The 25,426-nt window shown below is 45.2% G+C and overlaps 1 protein-coding gene across 2 annotated transcripts in view; it reads right to left on the bottom strand.

The window, feature by feature from the left end:
• Nucleotides 1–25,426, bottom strand: part of ANK3 (ankyrin 3) — a 367,935-nt gene that overhangs the window by 107,276 nt on the left and 235,233 nt on the right. The window contains exons 22-24 of one of the 2 annotated variants that reach the window (XM_075534954.1): nt 20,209–20,281; nt 19,985–20,047; nt 6,066–6,189 (exon numbers count right to left, since the gene is read on the bottom strand). In XM_075534954.1, the coding sequence (XP_075391069.1) occupies nt 6,066–6,189; nt 19,985–20,047; nt 20,209–20,281 (260 nt within the window). Of the gene's footprint in view, nt 1–6,065; nt 6,190–7,379; nt 7,795–19,984; nt 20,048–20,208; nt 20,282–25,426 lie in introns of those variants that run through there. The other variant, XM_075534955.1, reaches the window with a different exon arrangement.

Genomic DNA, 25,426 nt, shown 5'->3' with positions numbered 1-25,426 from the left:
TGAGGAGCAGCTGGTGATTTAGAACAGCTGATCATCTGATCACTGCCCAACTTGTAACCACTTGTAATCAGGGTGCCCTTAGAGAGCTTATATCGCTTCCAATTGGAAACATTACGTCAGAAAGAGTGTTAAGAATACACCCTGTCGGAGCCTCTTCATCTTCTCCCTGGCCTTAAGGAAAAATTCGGATTCCACGTGGGATTATTTTATCTTTTCTGCGGGAAAGATTTGCTCTCTTCTTCTTCTCTCTCTTCTACTGTTCTTCCTAGCACCTCTCTAGACCTGCACACATTTGTGGAACTGCCCGTGTGGGTCTTCCTGTGACACTGACCCTACACTGAACACCAACGGTGTGAAGTTCTGACAGGGAAGAGTCCTGCCCTGACATGCTGGCCAACATCCTGGGATCCACGTAGGCCCTGGAGACAGAGGCAGGAATCACGGCCCCTCCGATTCTCAGCACAGTGCCTTGGGATCCTTCTGGCGCACGGGCAGCTTGGGAGGAGCTCCGGGGAGGTCATCTCCTCCTCGCCTACCTATCTCACCTGCGTCACTGTCCTGACAGAAATTCTCACTGCCTCCTGGTGCTGATGAAGTGGAGTCCCCTGCTTCTCCCTCCTCCGGGCAGAGCTGCAGCGCAATAAAACCACCCTGTAGTGGTCTCAAATTATAGTGGGTGCCTTGGGAAATGGGGTGCCCCACAATTAGAGCTGGGGTCATCTCCATTTGTTTTGGTGTCAGCCTTTTTTGGTTGTGGGATAAGGACCGGAGGGAGCTGGCATTTTGGGGCCACTCTACCTTCCAGTGTCCCCGCAAGTAACATATTGTCTGCACTGGTGGATGGCCTGCTGCGCCATTACTGGTCGATCCGTCAGACCTCGGTACGGTCCTGCCTTGCACGAGTAAAGAGGTAGTACACAAAAAACCATTTCCTGCTTTGCACCATGTATTTTCCTCAGTATGTACTATGCATGAAGTTATCTTAAAGGAGGGGCGCTTACGTCAAGATGCAGACCTCCTGAAATTACAGGCATTATTATAAGACTAGATACAAATAGGCAGGCACTTTCGTATGCAATCCAAACCTGGGCGTCATCAGAGTTTCAAAGGAATCTGCTGGAAAACAGAACCGCCCCTGGATCACTCGAGTTGTTAAGGCAGACACTCAGCACATCTCTGCAGAGTGCCTATTTGTTACAATGCTAGAAATCGGGGATTCAGGAGGGTTTGTTTTTTTTCAAAGGTCAACTCTAAGGCCGCCCTGTGACTCTGACCACTGCCTGCTCTGGCCTTCTCTGTCCATAATCTGCGTTCCGTAAGTCCTCTCTCTGACCCCCATTTCGGTTGTGACGTAGCTTTCAGTTACTTCTGTGTCTATGCACTGACCTTCCACGCCCAGTGTAAGCTTCCTGAAAGTGGGAATTCTCTCTACTTTCTAACCTTCTGGTAGAACTTTCCACGTGCTGGCAATGTTCTGCACCCGAGCTGTCCGATACAAAAGCCACTTGAACTGTGGCCTGTGTGAAGCAGATTTTTAGTGTCACTTAGTTAATACACTTGGCTAGCCACATGTGGCTCGTGGCTGGGGTCTCGAGCAGGGCAGTGTCGGCCTACTCCGCCCCAGCCTCCGTCAGGCCCGGCTGCGGTGATCCGAGAAACACTGACAAACCGCACTCGTAACTACTGTGGTGTGTGTGTGAGACAGCTTTATGGAGGATACAAGCAAACACTTATTTATCTTTTTAAATTTAAAACCTATTACAGTGAGGGAGGGAGGGAGGGTGGGCGGAGGAAGGGGGAGGAAGAAATGGGGAGCTGATATCAGGGGCTCAAATGGGAAGGGAATGCTTTGAAAATGATGATGGCGGCATATGTGCAAATGTGCTTGATACACTGGATGAATGTATGGATTGTGATAAGAGATGTAAGAGCCCCCAATAAAAGTATTGTAAAAAAATAATAAATTAAGCCTATCACCTATAAATTTTAATTTCTATTTTGGAATTATGTGTATGGATCACAAGGACCTGTTTCTCCAGTGATCATGATCGTACGGATGGTACAGGATTGGGCAGGGCTCTGTTCCTCTGTGCAGGGAGTGAGCCGTGAGTCAGGGTCCCACTTGGTGACAGAACCACATGATTGGTTGATACTGTTAAAGTGACCCTTCTTTCTTTGAATAGATATGGGAAGGCTTCAAAAAGTTCCTGAAAAACTGCACTATCTTATAATTCCATCTTTCCACAAACCGTTTGAAGCCCTTGTGATATATATATATATGACCTGCAGAGCCAGCATTGAGAGCTCACAATCAAGGGGGCTATGGATGCCTTTGTTTTATATCACGCCTAAAGTTCCTGCTCCTGATGGATCCAGTCCAACCAACTTTAGACAAGAGGGATCCGAGTACATCCATCAAGCTTTGCTCCGAATCCTTAGTACGCTAAAGTATGAACATGGCAGAAGGAACCAGGCAGTGTCGTGGGTTTGGAGTTGGGTGGCTAGTCACAAGGTCAGCAGTTTGAAACCACGACCAGCTGCCCCAATGGAGCAAACTGAGGCTTTCTACTCCAGTCAGTGTTACAAAGAAGCCCACAGGGGCAGTTTTACTTTGTCCTTTAGGGTAAGTATGAGTTGGAATCGACTAGATGGCAGGGAGTTTTTTGTTGTTTTGTTTCTTGGTAAGAAAGTATTTGCCTGGGAATCTGAAAAGCATTGAACTCTCTCTTTTTAAGTCAAGTCAATGATGCTAGGACTTCTAAAAGGACATGGAAAAATTGAATGAAGAGAATGTGGAATTTTCCCACAACCTTTGTGAAGCCCCTTGTATTATTTGTAGCCATCAGTACACCCCAAGTGTTCAACCCAGGAAGGCGAAGACAAACGCATGCCTCCAAATTCTAGATGATGTACAGCGCCTAGCATAGCTCAAATACACCAGCAGCCAGGAAAAGACGCAGCCCTCCAAAACAAGACTTTCCCTTAAATTCAGGGAATTCTTGCAGGTCCTCCATGCAGTTTACAAAACGGGTTAATCCAAAGACATCCCTCAAGTGTGGGAAACTGGGGACAGGCTGGTCCCCCTTCAGTCCATGTTGCAGAAGTAACATTCCTTATCCTAGATTTAGTTACTTGCTCATTTTCTCAGAATCACCAAATGGATTTTTTGAAAGCTGAGAAGGGGGCAGGAAAAGAAAAAGCAAAAACAAAAAACAAAAGCACATCAGAGCACAGCACAGCACAGCACATCAGAGCACAGCACAGCACAGCACGCCACAATGCCGGATGAAAGGAAAATGGACCCATGAGCCAGGGAAGGGAGAGAAACACTGTAATGGTGCCACGTCTTCTTACCTGACCTTGGGACTATTTAACAGTATGTTTAGAGAGAGGAGCAATAGCAAAAATCAGACAGAGGGAAAAAACAGAAAAGAAAAAGTTACGATTGCATGGATTATACATTGAACGTCTCCCTTTGTAAATGTTACACTCAGAGTACTTTATTGTTAATACTCTAACTATGCGCTTTAAAGAGATATCAGTTTAATAAAGAGATATTCCTTTCATAGAGGTTTTAAAGAAAATTTTGTGTCTGAGCATAACATGAGTTACCAATGCAAAAAAAAAATGAGTTACACAGAATAGCGACACACAGCAATGGTGAATCGAACGTGCAAGTGTGAAAGGCTTTGAACTGCATTAAGACAAAAGACGAACTCAGAACACTGCGATTTTATCTCCCACTGGATGCCAGCACCTGCATTTTTCTAGACACACACTTGATTTATAACTCGGTGTCTCTTATACAGGCGGTCTTCAGGTTACAAACAAGAGCCCCGGCTGAGCGTGTCTTTAAACATTTGTAGGTCAGTTGGGATGGGTACTTCATAGCTCCATCGCTCACTGCCATGGAGTTTGCCTCTGGCTCACAGTGATCCTCTCGGGGGTTACCCAGACTGTACGTCTTTGTGGGAGCAGCCAGCTTCATCCTGCTCCTGAGAAGAGGCTGCTGGGTATGAACTACCAACTTTGTGGTTAGCAGCCCAGTGCCCCGCCCATCATGGCAGCAGGGCACCAGGCCCATAGCCTTACTTCAGTGCAAGAGGATTTAAAAGCGGCCCTACAGCAAGCGTTGATGAAGGATTTGTTGCAAGTAGGGGTTGGTTCAAAGTGAAGACACATTTACATAATCTTAAACGGCAAGGACAAATTGTCCAGAAGCCAAAGTTCATAACCTAGGCCTGCCTGTATTATTAGAGTTGGAGGCAGCAGCTGGTTATTGGATAATAAAAGCTGTTAAATTTCTAAACAGAATTTTCCTTCAGGATCTTAGAAGATCTGGCAGATTTCCAGTTGGAACTTGTTTCTGGGATCATCTGAAATATTACTTTTTTTTAAAGATCTATTTCTCTCTCATTAATGGCACTTATACAATAAGATTTTCAGTCTTTTATAAATGTACATAAAAGCAACAATTCTTTTAAGTTATAAGAGGTTCAAAATTCAATTAAAAAAAAAAAGAAACTAACTCCAAGAAAAACCAATCCAACAATATCCAACTGCCCACACTGATGACACAGAGAACTCCCAGGTTTACTTTGTGGGAAGTGTCATTTACTATGAGACAATGAAACTTTGTATAACAGATCCCTGAAGTATAGGAAAATGTCCCCGGGGTTCTGGCTTGGATAGTTTAATTATTAGCTTTAAAATAACTTGACTGTCAGCAAACATGCTGTTAATTCACAACAGAGAAAAGAAATCTCCAAATGCTGGGTCAGGTCCTTTCTCTTCCAAATGAAGGAAGACTGGTTTGAGCCAAGGTTTTCAACCTCCCAAAAGTGTTCTACTTCAGTGGTGAAGGTTGAATTTCCCATCCTTTACTATCTGTGACGTGGCTGTCACTGTGAACACGCCCACAGGGTCACCGTGTAAACACAGCCACAGCAAGGCTTCAGAAAGGGCACTCAGGTAGTAGGCAGACCCTTTCAATGTTCTTTTTGGAGTCTCAATCCCAAATTATTCTTCCAGTAATGAAGAAGGAAAGGAGAGCAATTATAGACATGTATTTCTTAGTTACTGGCAATAAAATTTCCTTTCAATACAGAGCAAAACTCTTGCTTCAAACACGTGCCCCAGATTGGTTCTCCCAGTTTCATCAGTAAGTTCTTTTGCTACTGTGCTTGGAGCAGGCCCGCATAGTGCAGATACACGAGCAAGGACTATGTTCAGCCCAGGGCTGAGAATTTGCATTGCCATCCCCACCCAAACGCATAGCTGTCTACTCTTGTCTGACCAAGCAGTGCCGAGAATTGACCCACCGACTGTTCAAGGAAGTAGATTGTCATGAAAGGAGACAACCACATCGTTCTCCTTCATTTCCATCCCAGAGATAATGAAGTAGAGTGTACATTTTATCAATTTCGTACCAAATCAAACCCCAACCCACTGCCATCGAGTCACTTCTGACTCACAGCAACCCCATGAAGAGTCGCTGAGACCGCAGGTCTTAACAAGAGCGGGCAGTCTTGTCCTCTTATCCCCTGACAGTTAAAACGCAAACTCCACTGCAATGGAGGAGATTCTAATTTACAACTGTCTCTGTGGGTTTGCTGGGCCATAACCACTTATGGGAATAGATAGCCTCATCTTTCTCCCAGGAAGCGGCTCGTGGTTCCAAACTGCTGACCTTGCAATTAGTAGCCCATTGCACATCCCACTATGCGCTCAAGGCTGAAATGGCGACCTTACGGTTAGAAGCCCAAAGCTTATGCCACAGCATCACCAAGGTTCCCTGAGGATTCTTACAGGGTCTTATTCACATGTAGATTCTAATTCTGTCTAGCTGGGGTGGAAATGCACATTCTCAGCAGGAACCAGTTCAATCACATAAAACGAAGGACTAAAAACCATGACAGAAAATAGCAGAGCACGTACATTGCACCAAATTCACATCCTCATCCAAAGACCACGTGCAAAGTGCAAAATGGAAATGACTTGGGTTCATGACACATCACGGCAGTTTCGAATCAACTACGGTCAACACTGCTAATACGGAAAAGTACCTGGCAGAACGGGCTCCGAGACTAAAGCCCATGTAGCCCTCTGCAGGCAGAGAGTCATCACCCAGCTCCTTCAGGTCTTGGGGACCAAGATACTTGTCTGTGTCCCCCGTCATGGCATCTTCACCTGCAGAGCACACAACAAGCTCCGATCAGAAGTGCCCCATGGACTGTGTCAGGAGTGGAGGCAACAGCAGAGCTCCCATTGGATCATTTTCACCCTTCTCTGCAGTTTTCTCCACTGACGTTTAGAATGCTTAAGCAGAGGTTAGTGTGCAATTTCAAGCATGAATTTAAGTGGTGTAAACAGTCCCAGACGTCTCTCCTTCCTCCTCATCTCCACCCTGCACCCCTCCCGCTCCCCACCCCCACCCCATATAAAGAAAGGTGGATTTATTTTCTTTTTTTTTATGGCAACCAGAATTCCCTTCACCTCTAGGCAGCCCACAGCAAGAGCAGGTTGTTTGAATGGACATAGATTACAATGTAAGAGCGAGCCACCCCTTTCCTTACGGTGTTTAGCATTCAACTTAGGAGACCAGACTCTTCGGTTGTTGGCCCCGCAGACAGGACCTCAGGTTGGGTCTTGCGCTGTGAAAATAGCTAACCCATCCGAGAGGTAACTGCCCAGTTTGGGAACCTGGGAGCCTACCACTTCCGCACTGTTTCAAAACCAATAAAGCTGCCGCTTCCACGGAAAGCAATTCGGCCTTCCAGAGATACAAGGCAGCTGCAGCCGTTTCAGACTCAGATGGCGTGAGTTGCCTTTTAACCCTCTGTACAAAGAGTTAATCACAGAAAGTGCTTTTACTGCTGCCGCTGAGTGCACAACCGCCTGTGACCTCCTGTTTTAAAGCCACATTCCACGAGTAACAGAGCTGGTTTGCCCATTGTCTTCTGCCCTCTGGATGTTCCTCTCAAAAGGTGGCACGGGCTATAAAGCCCTTCCTTTACCCACGGGCCAACGCATCTCTTCGCCCTTTCCCAGCTCAGGCTGGCTCTCCAAGAGCAAGCTGAAAAGCACGCCGGGTGTGTGGCTCCAGCCACATTTTCCAATTTCGTCACTCCATAGTGCTTACAACTTCCATTCACTGACATGCAGGAAACCGCCGGGGCGCAACTTTCAAACGACTGCTGCGAACGCGCTGCCAGCGACCGGCCGCGTTTGGAAAGGCTCAGAGTCGGCAGGTCCACTTTCGCCTGCCCCGGGACACCAAGGGCTTATTTTTAGTACGGCTCACAGGCGGGGCCCTTGCACGCGCACTGCATGGGGCACAACCACAGCACGACCACGCACAACCTAAAGAAAGCGCTTACTCTGCGGCCGAGCCATTTCCCCGAGGCTGCGCCGGACGAAGGCTTCCCCGCAGTGTCCCGGAATTCCCGAGGCGGGGATTGACCATGAACCTCCACGCCAGCCCGAGCGAGCCGTGCACGGCCTCACCGCCACCGCGCACTGTCCAGCGCCGTGCCCTCCGCGCGGGCAGCGAGGAATCAGCAGCTCTCCGACCCGCGGGAGGTGCAAGACGCCAAAACTTCGCACGGGAAGCAGCAGCAACTTGGGGTGGGGGGCAGCCACGGCGGAACCTGGCGCCCCTTGATTGAGATGAAGCGCCTTCTCGATCACTCGGCAGACATCCGTTGAAAGCTCCTCCTGATTGGATTAAAGCACTCCTCTGGCAAGCCTCTCGCGGGGCCCAATGGTGACATAAATGTGAGCCCGCGAGTTATTTGTATGTAAATATGGGGACTGCTCCGGTGTAGACTTTCTGTAATTCGATCCCGGGCTCGGTGCCTCGCTGCGTCCCCGGGGCAGCCTCCGGTCCCGGGAAAGCCAGCCGGCGGGTGCTCCTCCAACAGGGCCCAGGAAGCAGCCGAGCCGGGTCCAGGGACGAAGGCGAAGACAAGACGCGAAAGCAGCGGCCCGCGCCGGGGCGCGGGAGCTCCTGGCGACCTGGCCGCCTTTGTTCGCGGCTGGGAAAGCCGGAGGCTGGCTCCTCACGGTCGCGGTCAGGTGGAAGGAGGGGGAGGGAGGCGGGCGTGCCCTTGAGCCCAGGTTGCAAACCGGGGACGCCCCGGAGAAGCTACCAACCCAACCGAGCCGCCCTACCTCTCCCGCCACCTGTTCATCAAGTTTGAAGACAGGAGCTGGCGAAGCAACTGTGTGCGGTGCTGCGTTCCCCGCGTAAAGTACTTGCACCGCTGCCAGGCACCTTCTTCCCGGAGCTCAGGGCGGGAGGGCTGTGAGGCCCTGGGTGGGAGGCAGCCTTGAGGTGCTGCTGCCGCTGTGCGACAGTTTCCTTCTCTCAGGACCCAGGGCCTCCTGGGGTTCGAGGCTGCCCCACCCTGTGGCTACTGGCCATTGGGGATACACAACTAGCAGGCCGGTGCGGCTCTTCCATCTGAGTCCCCCGGAGAGGCGATTTCAATGGCTGCTGCTTGGTCTCGGGGAGCTGGAGAATGGAGCTAGAGGAGGAAGTGCAAGATTTATCAAGTGCCCCGCACACTCATGGGGTGCCTGCCCCCTGAGACGTTTCCTCCATAAACGGAAATGTGAACCTGCGGAACTGGAGCAAACGGATAACAAATCTCTTTCCCCCCCACCTAAATGAAGAAATGAGTGAGGCTCATCTAATATTAAGATGCCGCGGCACCTGGTGCCCGCATCTGATCAGCCTGACGGTGATCAACATTGCAAATAGAGGCGCGGAAGTGATCCCGTTTATAATGGTGGGTACGGATTGGATTGGCTAAGCATTCCCAAGTCAACAAGTCAACGAATGAATTCCAACTGTTGTAAAGAATGTGGGGGGGCGGGATAGTTAGGGTTCAAGAGTAGGAATGTCTGAAAGGTTTTATTTTTCTTACTTCTGGGCTGAAAATCCGTGCTACTCAGCAGAATGTCATTGGTGCCCTTAAAAGGTGCACAGTCAAGTCTTGCCTCCCCTTGATTTCTAGGCCAGCCTCAACCCCTGCCTCGCCTTCACACCCACTCTGCATTCCTGCTGGGACTGTGTCAGCCCCTAGAGCTCTTCTAAGGAGCTCTGTGACAACGGTTAAGGTGCTCGGTTGATGACCCAAAAGTGGGTGGCCTGACGCCCCCAGTGGTCTCCTGTGAGAAAAGACGTGGCTATCTGCCACCCCAATGGGTACACCCTAGAAATGACTTGATGCCACAGAACAAGGGAATTCCTCAAGCTCTTGGCCTTCAACCTTTTTCTGAATGCATCCCCTGCTCCACCGTTCACTAATCTCTCCCACACTAACTCTTTCTAGCCCCCCTCTCACTGCCCAGTGCCCACACCATTAGGTGTCTCTCCCTTGAGCTTCCCTTACGAAGATGCACTGTCAATGAAATCACTGCTGGTCTCCCTCTCTCTCCGTGGTGGGATCTCCATTGGGTGCCAAAGGGCTCCTGGGCCAAACATATTGGAAAAGCAAAGCACTCACCCTCACTGCCATCGAGACGGTGCCGACTCATAGCGGCCCTGCAGGATGGGGTCGAACCGCCCCTGTGAGTTTCTGAGACTCTTTGCAGGAGTAGACAGTCCTGTCTTTTTCCCTCCGAGCGGCTGGTGCTTTCAAACTGACTAGCACTGCTTTTCAATGGTGAGCTTGATTCGAGGGCAGAGGTGTTCAGTGGAAGGAAACCTCCATTCTTCTTCTTTTTAAAATCATTTTATCGGGAGCTCCACTTCCCTTCTTTACCCATCATAATTTGTGCCTCATAAAAGGTCACTAGGAGGTAGATATTAACAAGTCGTGGGATCTATTTAAATAACCAATAATGTTCTCAAAGAATGAAAATGCCTTAGAATGGTAAAAATCATTTCTTAAGAGGCTTAGAATTTTAAAATAAAGGCAATAATAAAAGGTAGTTTTGCATATTAGGTTTTCCGAGTTCAGATTCAAACGCCATCCTTTCTGCCTCTATCTTAAGATTTCTTGTAGGAATTAAATGAGAATGCGCGAGTAAGGGCTGATCAGGACTGCCACGATTATTCTCCATAATGGCCTGGACTTGTGTTGTTGTCAGGAGTCGGTGAGTCGGTTCATGCAGAAGAAAAGACTGCTTGATCTTGTCCTTGTTATGTTTGAGTCTGTGGTTACATCTGCCGTGTCATTCTATCTTGTTGAGGATCTTCTTTTTTCACTGGCCGGCTACCAAGTATAAGGTCCTTTTCCAGAGACGGATCCCTCTGGATAACACGCGCAAAGTTCCTGAGGCAACGTCTCACCATTCTCGTTTCCAAGGAGCAATCTAGCAACATTTCTTCCAAAACAAACTGTGCTTCGAGAAGCAAAGCATTCTACAACTCCTGTCTAGGTGTAGTTCAACAGGACTCTCACTGCCATTAGGCCAATGCTGACTCACAGTGATCCCATAGGATAGGGAGGAACTGCCCCGGTGGGTTTCTGAGACTGGAGGTCTTTACAGGAGCAGAAAGCGTCATCCTCTTCCAGAGGAGCACCTGGTGGTCCCGTACTGCTGACTTTCAGGTTATCAGTCAATGTGTAACCCCGTGAAGAATGAAATTAATTGTGCTGATTACTCTGAAGGCAATTTCCAAATTATTTTCACTCGTGACAGCTTTTGACCATGTAATTAGTATGCATAAACCAATCAAAGTAATCTGAGTCAACACAATACCAAATATAATTAGCTGAAAACTATTACCAAGAGCCATTATCTTTTCACTTAGTAAAAAGAACTTGTATGTACGGATGTGTCTTAGAAATGTTTAGTACAGTGATAAAGGTTATAATTTTGACTATTTTCAGCTAAAGGGCACGTGGTAGCTGCTTTTCAAAGATGCCCCTCCTTCTGGAGCCGGAGTCACAATTCCTGGCACTGTGTCCTTTTGTTGTGCCTGCTCCTCAATTTGGGCTGGCTCGATTTGTGAACAAGAGCTTTTCCGTTTGCATCACTTCTGAGGGTGCCCCAAAGACACTGTGCAAAGTGGCCTTCCTCTTACAACAGTTGCTTGGGGACAAGCGAGTCCGACCTGCTGCAAGGAAGGCCAGGTTAATCACGGGCGAACACTGACATCAGGGAGAGCTGAGCCTGCTCAGTGCAGGGGCCCAATAGCTGAATGAAGACGCCGTCTTGGGCATCAAGGTACATTGAGCTTTCACATGTGTCTACCTCAGCTGCCAGCTGACTGCGGTCCCATGAAAGACCCCAAGAGACCAACTGAGCCCACGTCACCAACAGAGCCAGAGGAGATAATAGATTAAACCACTGAGTTTGGAAGTGCATTGTTAGACTGTACTAGATAAATTAAGCTGAGAATAATGAGAAATGACAACGTCCAAAAATAAGACAGAGGTCAGAAGCGACTGCCTAACGTAGCCTTAATAAATGAGAGCCAGCTCAGTAGCATGTTATGCGATCAGTGTGGACAAAGCCCAGGAGAAATGCCGGGGCAAATGCCACTTATGAAGACCTCAGCTAGCTAGTATTGATTTGTGCTTTATGAGCACTGATGTACTTATCGACACTCCGTTTCTGCCAATAAGCTACCAGACTAGAAAATGCTACCGACTGCCTCCCCACCCCTACACACAGAACAACAACAAGCCCAAATTCAACTACTACTCTGATTTCACCATTAACCAATAATAAAGGCTGTCCATGGGCATTTAGCTTCAATTCCCCACTATCCCTCCATCCTGTTGTTTCCTGGCTCATAATCGCCACATAAGCCAGAGTAGAACTGCCCCCATTGAATTCCTAGGCTGGAATTTTTATGGTAAAGAGAAGAGACACAATCAAAGATCCCAAACTCTGTCTTCCATGAAACCAGTGCAAAGTAGCATCAAGGAACAAGAGAGAGAGAAAATAAATTTAATAAATTTTATAAGAACTTTTGTCAACCAACTAGGTGTACCCTCCCTCCTTTACAGATCCTGGATCACCGGCAAATGCCAGTCCATTGTAGACTATCTAGCCCAACTTCCTGGTTATCTCGCAATGATGTCCACCAGTCATCCTTTGGATACTGAAGACATCAATTTCTTAGTCTAAACTTTACATTAAAAAAATATTTTCTAGCCATAGGACTTTCTGTCTTTTTGAAGTTTCTTTTGCATATCATTTTCTTATAATATTTTCTACCGTTAGACATTCATCAACTATTACAGATTGAGCTGTGTCTCTCAACGCGTATATGAAAGCCCTAATCTTTTAACAACTGTCAATGAAACAGGCTCATTTAGAGTCAGTATTTTCTCCTTTTTAGGAAGCCATATCAGAACAGAGTGGGTGTTTAATCTCCTCACTGTTTGGGTGGGGCCTTATCTGAGAGAAGAATGGGCGTATTCACACAGAGGGAAAACAACAGCCCGAGGAGGACCAGTGGGCAAGCGAAGGAACACTAATGACTGCCAACACACACCTGAAACGAGGGAAGGGGGGAAGCACACAGAAGCCTCTACCTGGCTGAGCCCCTCACTTAGACTCCCTACCTCCAGGGCTGTGCTAAAACAGACTTCTAGTCTGTAAAGCCGCTGCTTGCGATATGTGTTGTCATGAGCACACTGTAGCACGAAGACACCAAGGAGGACTCTTACTACTTTTCCAACGACTGAAAAATTTCCACCCAAACACTGGAGACTTGAAACCTTGAGAAAGCCCCACAACACCAAGTTATTTTGTGAGAAATGATTCAGGCATGCTTAACTCCTCTGTGGTGAAGGGCAGACTCTCCTCGGGTCAGGGCACTGGACCAGTGTAACCCTGGACGAATGGTGCGAAACACCTGCAAATTAATACTACAAAACCCCCAAATTAAAAGGAATTTTCCAAGGCTAGATTGGGAAGAATCAAGGGGAACATAGTCTCGATACACTATGAATTAATTAAGAGTCGGGATCAACTAAGAGTCTTGCAGATTAGCAGTTCATGAATAAAAGTTACAAATCTGAGTTCATTTTGTCCCCCTGAGAAACATGACATTGTTGATTGTGATACAGCAGAGAGGAAATGAAAGGCGATTGGAAGAAGTCCTTTAGCCACTTTGGTCTACCTTCTAGACAGCAGAGGATCACACTGCTAATAACACCGATCTTTATTGAGCACTTACTATAGTTGGTGTTTTACGCATATTATTTCCCTGAAGCCTCACAACCTTATGAGTGAGGGTTGTTGTTGCCATTTTCTGATCAAGGAAACCCAGTTCCTACTGGTTCTCTAAGGTCGTGGATTAGGGAGAAGTCCAACTTCAAAATCGGTCGACTTGACTACAAAGCCCTCCTTTCAACAACCGTGGCCGAGGACAACTAGAATGCCATTCAACACACACCCTAGGCAACCGGAAAGACAAAATGGAAGCCTCAGGAGGGTAGACGCTTTCCCCTTGTTTTGCTTCCTGCTTTATTTCTAGTGCACCGAACAGTGCTTGGTGCATAGTAAATGCTCAATAAATGTGGAGAAGGGATAGAAGTTTAGTGACTGATTTTGGAGAAAAGATCTATTTTACGGGAGCAAGGAGATGGAGGGAGACTTACTTTTTACCGTAAACTCTTGTACCTTGGGGATTTTGTACCATGTGCATCTATTACCTATTCAAAAAATGGATAAAATTAACAAAAGAAAAAATACAGGGGCTACAAGTACATCAGACAGGCTGTGTGTTCCATCCGCCAGGAAGAGTCTTAGGACGCACAAAGGACTGCCAGTAAGGGTTAAGATGGGTGTCTTTTTCCAGTGGTTTTTGGGAAGCATGGAGAGGAAGTTCAACACTTCCTAGTGTTCAAAGTTATTTAAGAGATTAAAACAAACAAACAAAAAGATTAAAACCAGCAAAACTCACTGCCATCAAGTCAATTCCAACTCACAGCAGCCCTGTAGGAGAGAACAGAGTTGCTCTGGTGGGTTTCTGAGACTAAATCTTCATGAGAGTGAAATCCTTGTCATTCTCCCGTGCAGTTGCTGGTGGTTTTGAACTGCGTACCTTCCTGTTAGCAATCCAATGCTTAACCTACTATACAACTGCTATTTAAGAGATTCGAATGTCTGACCAACCACACCACTCTTATTTACGAGATTAGAACAGACAAAATAAATAGTAAGGTAGGAAGAAGGAGATTCACATTATTCACGTGGGACTTCTTATTTAAGGAGAGGACAACTGTCAGACGGGAAATATGTCATTAAAGATCAACTTCAGCAACTGAATTTACTGAGGGAAGTGCTTGTCAAAGTACAATGTGTATTTGCCTCAGGGTGGGACCTGGGATTCTGTATTACCCAATAGCTAAAAAAGTTCATCGACGGGAGAATGGTTAACAAAATGTGGCGTAGGTAAATGGAATGTTGCTCAGCCACAAGGAGGAATGACGTCTTGATGCATGTTACAACGTGAATGAACTTAGAGGACATTGAACTGCGTGAAATATGTCAGACAAAAAAGGCTAAAGACTGTATGGTATCATGTACATGAAATAATCAATTATACAAATCCCATTGCCATCAAGTCTATTTCTACTCCAAGTGACAGTGCACACGGTGTCCACGGCTATCTCTCTTAAAGGAGCAGACAGCTTCCTCTTTCCCCGTGGTAGCTTTGAACTGCCTACCTGTGGTTGTGGTTCATAGCCCAACACCTAACACACAGCATCAGCAGGGATCTCAAATAATTATATACAAACTCAAAACCCACTGCTATTGAGTCCATTTCAACTCATGGTGACCCTACATCAAGTTTCCAAGGATGGAAACCTTCCCAGGACAGATAGATGCTGCTTTCTCCGTGAAGTGCTTGGTGGGTTTGAACCAACCATCTTGCAATTATTAGTCCAATGCTTATGATATGAAAAAATTAAAAACACCAAATTCACTGCCATTGAGTCAATACCAACTCATAGCAACCATCTAGGAAAGGGTCGAATTGCCTCCGTGGGTTTTCAATATTTCAACTCTTTATAGGAGTAGAAAACCTCATTTTTCTCCCCAGGACCTGCTGGTGGTTTCAAAGTGCTGGTCTTTAGTTAGCAACACTAAGTGTGCCGCTGTGTTCCACTGTGTGTAAACTCTATGCCAGAGGGGCGGCTTGTTTATGATACAGAAAATACAAATACTTTGAAGTTACCAGGGACAGGGAAAGGGGGCATTTCTTAGAGTAAATTAGAATAAATTAAATGAATGTCAGTGGTCGGGAAATAATTTGGAAAAAAATAACAAGAATGGTTGCATCACCTGAAGAATATTGCCTACTTCACGGAAGTGTACATATAGAAATTTGATTAAATATTTTGTTTTGTTGTGAGTATATTGCAATAAAAAGCAATAAAAATGTGTACCTCAGCCAACATTTAAATGGCAAATTGTCAGCACAGAGAGTTCAAATAATTACATTTACTCACATGAATTTTTCCCCTTGATCCCAATATTATTATTCTCAAGAAAACAAGGAACAAGGAGTGGGTCGAGGAACGGAGTGGCATGTGGTTGGTTGAGAAGACTTACAATTCTCTCCTAGAGTTACACAATGGTTCTGAGAAAGTAAGTTACAACCCAGGGCTGCCTTCATCTTCTTCTTTTCCCAGTGGGGAGCCAGAGCTTGTATTAAAGTAAGGCTTGAAAAAAACCAACCCCCCCCCAAAAAAATAAAGTGAGGCTTCATGTGAGGATATTCTGATGCGCACAGGAGGGAGCGGATGTGAAAACATGGAGGCTTGCGTGGGCGCTGCAGGTCCTTCCAGGGAGGCCCACTGGAGTTAGTGGTCAGCAGGCAAGAGGAAGAGGGAAAGGAGCCTTTCAATGAGACGTTGACAGGCCACTGGCCGCCCTGAAGAGCAGCGTGGCCTGAGTCCTCCCCTGTTCTTTTCACGCCACTGGCTCCTCAGTCGCCGGGCCTTGGAGACAACGATGTCCCCTTTAAGATGCAGCTGCTGGCTGCAGCGGTTGCTCTTTTAAAGCCCAAGTACTGGAGTTTACGGTTTTCTTGCTTCCCTTCTCTAAATGTGAGAACAAATGTTGAACAAAGGGTGAAATGGATCGGATTCCGGAGTCCTGTGGGGCACCAACGGCGAACACACTTGGCTGTTCACGGCAAGGTTGGAGGTTCAAGGCTACTTGGAGGCATCTCACAAGCAAGGCTGGTTGATCGGCTTCTGGAAAATGAACCGCTGATGCGGGACTCCCCAGAACTGTGCTTCTTAGACTCTTTCAGCCTGGAAAGGACCTCAGCCTGGAGAACAGGCTTGCAGCTAGACAACAGACCAGGCTGTATGGAGAGCGACACCATGGGAGGGCCACGCACTCCTCAGCGCCATCAACCACCCCCATCTGCAGCACTGCTCAAAGCTGAGAAGGCAGCAAGGGACAAGCGCGAAGGCCAACGGAAATGGGAAAGGGGGGCTGTGAGAGGGGGATACGGTTACCTTGCCAGAACTGCCGTCAATGTCCCCCAACAAAATGCGTGTTCCCCATTTAAAATGGGGAAACTAATTTGTTCTGTAAACTTTCATCCAAATCACAAGTTAAAACAAACAACACAGGCACTACAAACCCTATGGAGCACAAGTCAACACGGGAGGTTGGGATGCATCAACTTCAGGGGGATTGGGCTGGTTTCAGAAAGCTGAAGAGGGCGTGTGTTGCAGTTGGGGGAGGGGGATAGATGTACCTGTTGTGGGGAAGTTATTCTTTCTTCCCTTCCCTCTATCTAGGTGCTCCTGCTGCGCTATCTTTATTAGGTGCCATCAAATTGGTTTTGACGCACAGCAGTGTCATGGGATACAACAGGGCATCCCATGGGGTGCTCTTGGCTATGGTCTTTACAAAAGAAGACAGCCTAGCCTATTCTCCTCTGCAGGGAGTGGGTAAGTTCCAGTTGCATAGATTTTGTGAAGAAGGCAACAGTTAATCCTCTGTGCCACAAGGCTTTGGCTCTGTGGGTGGGCACCAAGCAATCCGGTGCCCATCAGCTTGTCGTCCAATCTCTTCAACAACAAATGGTTATGATCCCAAAGAACACAGGACGCTTTGCTTTGGGTAGGCTTTTGTGTTGTTTTTTTTTAAGAATATAAAATCAATTTGATTCTTTACTCTAACATGAGTCTGTTCTTTCTGGCTGGGTGTGCTGCTTTTGGGAAACAGTACAATACTTTACTGCTCCTTAATCTAGGCTAGATATGGTTTCTAAAGTAAGCGCGCATGACTCAGTGCTGGGCCTTTTCCAGGCACAGTAATGAACAACGTCCCCTGTGATCTTGGTTTGGGTGAATAAACAAACCCATCCCAGAACAGAAAAATAATTCAGTGTCTTTCCCGTGAAGACACTTAAAAATAAAAAAGGAAAGGTACAATATTATGGCAGTCATTATAATATTTCAATATTTTTGTATATAGTCATAGATAGTCTTTAACCCCAATCCATAAAATCCCTCTGAGCTATCTAAGATCAGATATTATAATGCATTTTACTTGATCAAATGAGCATATGAGTCTAAAGACAAAATACAGGTATAAAGAAGCAAATGGCTGAACTGTTTTCATGATCTAAAATCTATGCCACCTGTGAAGAAGTGTAAGTGATAAATTAATTACTAACAGCCAACTGGCCCTGTGGAATCAGGCACGCAATTGCTGGTTTTTACTTACAGATAAATTAGGCTATCTACAGTCAAGGTTGCAGGGTCCTGCCAACTCATTACCTTCTTCCACTTTTTGGCCTTCAGGATTATTTGTCCAGCCTCAACCTGAAATCCGAACCTTATTATTCCTGGCTTGTCAGCAGCCAAGTGTACCAGAACTCTGTGCGTGATACGAGAACATGGTCCCTCTGCCCTGGTGGAGGACCACGTAAACTTTGTGGGCAAGGAGTTGGCTTCCTCCTTTTCTCATACCCAATCACACGAATGCTTCTGTTTACAATGAAGACGCAGTTTGTTCTCAGTGGTGCAGAGTGTGTCAGCGCCCAAAACAATGTGTTAAAGCTACAGGAGGCTCTATACAATGAAGAATTTTCCGAGTCAGAGTTTTCCAAAATGAAATAGGCAGCCTAAGCTATCTCCATGGATTGAATCATAGGGGAAAAGAGTCCCTAGAAAGAGGATACTATAGTGGTGTTTGAATGCCGGATAGCTGTTTAAACGGAGCGAAGGGACCCCTTTCAGTCTTAAATCATTCTACATTAGGACATCAACAGCCCTTCGACTGCAACATCCATGGTCATACGATAAAGCTAGAACCAAACTGTTTGAAAAGAAAAGAAAAAAAATCAAGATTTAAAATCGGTTTTTTTTCTTTTTAAATTCCTAAACTGAGTTAAGTCTAAAGGGAAAGATGATCATTTCTAATCAAAGAAATGGATTCATTGCAATCAATTTAAGTAATTCAAATGTCCATGTTTTCTGATATTATTTCATTAACTATTCCCATGTATACGGCTGCTGACATATGTCCATTCAAACTCAGCCCCTCACCAGTGTGGCTCTTTGGGGATATTTTGTTAAAGGAACGGTATTTTTTAGGTATATGATTGTCATATTATACTTCAAAAACATTTCAGTTGGAAGACATACTTTTTGACTTCATGGTTCTTTTGTTTGTTTGTTTTTTGCACAAGCAAACATCGCCAAACATGAGAGCAGCATTTTAAATAGATCGTCTACCCACAAGCAATTACTCTGAGAATATTCCTTGAGAGGGACTGAAATATAACATGACAAGGCATACTGCTGTTAAAATTAGAAAATTGCGCAAGATGCCCACTTGGTTAGAGAATAAAGTACATAGCAGATGTTTTCTAGAAAAGGAAAGAAAGATGAGTAAATGTCTGGAACAGTTTTCAAAACCACATCTACAGGCAGGAGAAAGGTCCTCCCAGGTCCCTGCATGGCAACCTCACTCGTCTTGGTGTGCAGTCCTCGGCACAATGAACTTCAGAATGGGCAGCCACTGAATGCTGACCAGGCTAACCTGATTCTAGATCAGATAGGATTTCTAATGATTTAGGCTTCCAATGAAATGAAGGCCAGTCAAAGAAGGAACCAATAATTAAATTAGGGAAAATTACCTAAAGGCAGAGAAAGACCAGGAATGCCAGACTGTCCCCAGAAAAAACACCACATGTGAGATGGCAAGTGGAGGCAGCCATCAGATGGAACGGAGACAGTCCAATTATGCAAGAAAGAAACAAATAAGCAGGAACTCTCCTATGACATAGATCTCAGCAAAATCCCACGTTTTGCCGTTGAGTAAGATTTACTGTTTCCACTGAACATTTGAACTATGTAATTCAGTAAAACATCTACATGCATCATGACCTTGACAAATGTTTTAATATTAAGTAAAACAAAAAAGCAAAAAATTTTTCTTTTAAACACACAAAGTATAACTAATCATTTCTAGTTTTGGTCAACTTCATGAATTCATTGTTGAAAACTTAAATTTTGTACAAATAGATTGTTCAGGTGGAGTTTAAGATAAAGAGCTGCTTGTACCCAAAAGTTCAGAGTAAACTCCTTATCTGTAAAGATACTTTCTCTTATTTAAAACCAAACAAACCCTTAAAAAAGTAGTAACTCAGAACTGAGACAAGGAATTCCTCTTGTTTAAAAACAAAACTTAGTTTTCTCTTTCCAGGATTTTAGATGTAATTGGATGTAAATAATAAAAACATCAAGTTACTGCTTGACAGAAACAAAAAGAAAATAATCGCAATAACTAGGGTCATTTTCAAACGGGAAAATGGATTCCAGGAGAGGTGATTTCAAAAGAAAAAAGAAGACAACCAGTAATACCATGTATGCATTTTTATGACAGCCAGGAACACCATAGATGCACAAATTAATTCTCTGAAATGAATATGAGAAAGTTAGTGACTCCAGGAAGTGTTACCTCTCAAAGATCAGAAATGAAAGCTAAGGTTGGTAGTTAGTTAGGGTTCGTCACAATGAAAGGTCACAAATACCTTCTTCACCATCTGAGATACAGTCGCCATCACTGAGCATTTCAGGGGCATTGGCTTTAAGAACTGCATGATTTAAGTGAACAGTGTAAGTGTATAAAACACACACGCCTGACACAATAACAGATATTTGAATGCTTCTACAACATTTTTGTAACACGCTTTTTCCGGGAAACAACATGTGCACGTTCACTCGTAATTACTATGAACTCGGGTCATTTCCATACCTTCGTCATCAGACATATCAAGAACTTCATTCATTGCTTCTGGAACATTCATTTTGTGCTTCTCTGTGATGGCCTAGTTAAAAAAAAAGCAGTACATTTACTATAAGCAAACGTCACTTTTTTAATAAGACTGTTCAGTCCTTTCTCAAGTCAATTGGTGTTATGTGGAACTTATATGTTCGATATCTTGGTGCCTTCACACGTATGAAGCAACACTACAATATATCCCATACCGGCAATAAGGTCGGCAACACACAGGCGAAGGAGCTCCCGTGTGAAAGGATCCCAGCTGAAAAGACAGAGGTCCCTCTTAAAGCTCTCCCAAGGGAGAGAGGAGAGATAGCGCCCCCCCCCTCCCGCTCCCCTGCTGCACCCTTACCATCAACCTGCCCCCACTGCACTAAGGCCCTGCCTCAAAACAGACTGCACGGACGGCAAGTAGTGTGCTTGGACTGTTCATGCCAAAGAAGCAAATGGGCTTCTCCTTCTGTACATTTATGTCCTAGAATAAATCAATGATGACATTTTTATATCACATACTTTTTACTCATATGCATATGACAAAAGTATTGGGAAGGCAATGCAGGTACAAGATCATTTTACCCTCCAAGATCAAGAGTGATCTACGAAAGAACAAATGATAAATTGTCTACTTGTTCTTTGATAATTTTATACCTATAGACATTATGTCCATCCTACAGACACTGCCTGTGTTACTTGTTGGTAATCTTAATGACAATGTGTTTTACTGTAAAGACGAGTCTTATATTTAATTCGGAGCATATAAAAGACTGAAAGCACAAAGGAAGACACATTTAAACACGAGACAAAAAACCAGATCCTAGGTTTTTAGAACTAGGAGAAGGCCACAGACTCACTGTATCATAGCAATAGTCCTGGGTAAATGCGAGCTACAGGCTTCCTTCCAGGTAGGTGGTGAAATAAAGCATTATCTGGTCATTCTTCTGGCGTGTTATTTTGCCACTGAGCAGTTAAAAAATAAACTTATTTTATTTTGAAATAGTTTTAGGTTTGTAGAAAGATTGCAAAGACAATGTGAACTCAAATTCACTGCCCGTGAGAACGGCCCTTGTGGGTTTCCGACTGCAGCCCTGTGTGGGAGCAGAAGTCTAAGCCTTCTCTGGAGGAGCAGCTCGTGGTTTCCTACTGCTGGTACCTGGTGGGTAGCAGCCCCAATCGTCTAGCAAGTCCTTAGCTAGCCCATTCCCGCTTCCCTGTTGTTCGCGTCTTACACGCATGTGTCACATTGTCAGAACTAAAGGTTTACCTTTCTAAATCATTACTTTCTATAATTAGTTTAATATGAATTATTCCCATTTATCTCACATAATTTTTCTGTTCCAGGATCCCATCCAGTAAACTGCCTTATGGTTCATCATCCTATCTAGGGCTCATTGGTTATGACAGTTTCTCAGATGTAAAAAAATGTATTTTTAACAGCATTAATAACGGTTGTGAGGCGTTCTGGTCAGGTATTTTGTGACGTGAGATGTGTCTGATGGTGAGGCAGGGACGGGCTACGTGTTCCGGGGGAAAGACTGACGAGGCATCGTGCCATCTTCAGCTCTTAATAGCAAGAGGTCAAACCATCAAAGGATTTATCACAGTTGATGCTGATCTCAATCCCCTGGCTGAGGGGGTGGTTAGGAGGTTTTCCATTTCTTCCTTTTTCGTACTGTTTACTGTGAAGAAAGTCCTGATGTACAGACTGGGGACTGATGTCCCACTGTTTGCTAATGCAGGATCCAGGACTCCGTGGAGACGTGTCTAAATCGAGGACCAGGGCAAGAAGTAGACAAAGGAGCCTGCAGCACTTCGTTCTGTCAAAAAAGCAATGAAGTACCTCCCCCACCAAAAACCAAACAAGCACACAATATGGGTGCTTGTCAACAAGATACAGAAGTCAACAGAAAGAGCTCACCGCAGCCAAAGCTAGAAAAACCATTGAGCCACATTTCCTGTAATCTTGTATGATAGTATGACATAGAATATAAAAATCCATGAATCCACATTGATGTAACTAAATGATTAGGTACACAGGAAGAAAAAGAAACATCTCTTAGGCAAGTGAACTCCACGGAGTCCTGGACCCTGCATTAGCAAACAGTGTTAGAAGCCACTGTCGGGTCATGAGCTGTGCTCATTGTTACTGGGTTACTGAACATATTAAACTGTGGGATTTAAAAGCTTACTTCCTATCTTTTGGTAATCAGCTTCTGCCAGTTCAGGTTCCTGGGCTGCCAAGACTTTCATCTCATTTGCTAAAATAGCCTTCTCATTACATTTTACCCAATGGAAGGTGCGTTTTTCCCCCAGGCTGTATTGGGTACTGGTCTTCTTGCGGTGACAATGGTTGCTGGGGCCCTAGCAACTGCCAAGATGACGCCCCTGGTGGAGGCTGTGTTGGGTTTACCTAGCTTCAGGTCTGACTACGCCCGGACTGACTACGGCATCAGTCCTCCTTGAAGCTAAGCTGGGTGCAAACACCCAAACAGGGCTGACAAGGTGGGGTCTTCGCTTGAAATCCTTCTCCAAATCGACAATGCTGCACTAAGTTTTAGGGACTTTGAAAGACTCTGTTTGCCGGATGTCTTGTGTGCTTTATTACGTAACCTGCACCATTTCCATTGGCAATATGAACCGTGTCTTCTCTCTCAAGCTGTAACATCACCAGCCAACCAGCTGATGGTGCTGTGAGTGAGATGACGTGACCCCCATAGACAGTATGGCTTTCTTCTCTGTGTCCGGAGATTTCCTGACATGAATATTTCTTCTATCTTTAATGTTACTTTTGTTTAAGGCTTCTTTTGATATCAAAGAAACATTCTGAAATTTCCTTGCAGGGCAGGAAGTCATTTATAGCTAGTGAAATATGCTTCTACTCTTAACTACTTGAACTGTTTTTAATGGTTCCAGCCTCTTTAGTGAAACAGCAGTTTGTGAATGTATTACAGCATTTCGGAATCTTTTATGGCAATGTGACATCTTGGACATTATTTAATCTCTTGCCCTCCTCCCTCCCCCATCATACAAACAAACAAACGAAAATTCCAAGCACTGTTGATTTAGACTCACAGCCAGCCAATAGGACCGAGTAGAACGGTCCCATAGAGTTTCCAAGGCTGTAAATCGTCTGGGGAATAACAAATTGCTACTTCATCCCCTGGGGCAGAGCTGATAGGTTTGAACTGTTAACCTTATAGTTTGCAGCCACAAACTGAATCACTATGCCACCAATATGGAATACTTATAAAATTATGCTCAGTAAAATTTATTTACGTAACTGTGTTCTTGATAATAATCGATTTTAAGAAAATACAATAGACAGGTCTAAAATTAATATGCAGGAGCCCTGGTGGCAAAGTGGATTTTCAGTTGGGCTGTTGGAACCCGCCAGAGGCTCCCCAGGAGAACGATGAGGCGACCTGCTCCTATAAGGGTTTACAAACACACACACACCCCCCAGAAGAATGCACTTCAGAGGACAGCACTGAAGCTACAGCTCAGGGAGAGGGACATGTCTGAGCAGAGCACACAGGAGCAAATGAAGGGGAGGAAGAGAGAGAGGAGCACATCCTGGCCCACCAAGCCCTGAGGATGCTAGGCCTGCTCAGAGCAGCCAATGCACAGAAAAGACCATAGGGCTGTCCCCACTATGAGACATGACGTCCCTCACTGACCCACAGCACTAAGGGACACAACACTGGAGACACAGTGTGGGGATTGTGCCCGATCTGATGCCACCACACCAAGGCAAAACACTAAGGCCATGCAAAAGAACTACAAGGGGAGCAGAGCAAGGAAGTCCCAAGGGAGCACCAAAAATAGACTGTGGGGCCAGGGCATGGCACCCATCAGACTCGACTGGAAAACACTCCTAAAAGTCAACAAACAGACCCTGAACTATTTATGGGGTTTTCCTTTTTTGTGTCCTTGGTTTCTTGTTGTTGTTTAGTTTGCTTTTGTTGCTTTGCTCTGTCTTTTTTGTGTGCATATTATTATCTTTGTGGGTCTATCTAGATAAAGATAGGCAAGATAAATACACTGGAGGAGAAAACAATGGGATCTACGGGCTAGGGGGGGGGGCATTGGAGAGGGGGAGGCAGGGGAAGGAAGTGGTGTTAACAAACCCAGGGACAAGGGAACAATAAGTGATCTAAAATCTATGGCAAGGAGGGTGTAGGAGGCCTGGTAGGGCTTGATCAGGGGCAATGTAACCGAGAGGAATTATTGAAATCCAAACGAAGGCTGAACATGAAAGTGGGACAAGAGGAAAGTAAAAGGAAATAGAGAAAAGAACTAGGAGGCAAAGGGCATTTATAGAGGTCTAAATACAGGCATGTACATATGTCAATATATTTTTATATGTCGATGGGGAAATAGATTTTTGTACATATATTTGTACATATATATTTATACATATATTTTGTACATATAGGTTTAGTATTAAGGTAGCAAATGGATATTGGGCCTCTATTCAAGTATTCCCTCAATGCAAGAACACTTTGTTCTATTAACCTGGCATTCCATGATACTCAGCTTCCTGACATGATCACTGAAGACAAAGCAGGTGCATAAGCAAATGTGGCTATCAAAAGATATAGTATCTGGGGTCTTAAAGACTTGAAGATAAACAAGCAGCCATCTAGCTGAGAAGCAACAAAGCCCGCATGGAAGAAACACACCAACTTGGGTGATCACGAGGTGTTGAAGGGATGAGGTATCAGGCATCAAAGAACAAAAAATCCTATCATTGTGAATGAGGGGGAGTGCAGAGTGGAGATACAAAGTCCATCTGTAGGCAACTGGACATCCCCTTACAGAAGGGTCGCAGGGAGAAGATGAGCCAGTCAGGGTGTAGTGTAACAACGATGAAACATACACCTTTCCTCTAGGTTCCTAAATGCTTCCCCCACCACTATCATGACCCAATTCTACCTTACAAATATTGCTAGACCTGAGCATGTACATGGGCACAGTTAAGAGCTGGAAACACAGGGAATACAGGGCAGAATAAACCCCTGAGAGTAACCATACCAAGAGGGTAAGGGGAAGGTAGGGGGCAGAAAGACAGAACAGATCACAATGATCTAGCTATAACCCCCTCCTAGGCGGATAGAAAGCAGAAAGGTGGGTCAAGGGAGACATCGGTCTATGTGAGATATACAAAAATAATAATTAATAAATTAGCAAGGGT

Source organism: Tenrec ecaudatus, chromosome 16 (assembly GCF_050624435.1).
Source record: "Tenrec ecaudatus isolate mTenEca1 chromosome 16, mTenEca1.hap1, whole genome shotgun sequence".
Lineage (NCBI taxonomy): Eukaryota > Metazoa > Chordata > Mammalia > Afrosoricida > Tenrecidae > Tenrec > Tenrec ecaudatus.
Note: the sequence above shows the minus strand (reverse complement) of the source record. Positions and strands in the feature narration are given on the sequence as shown.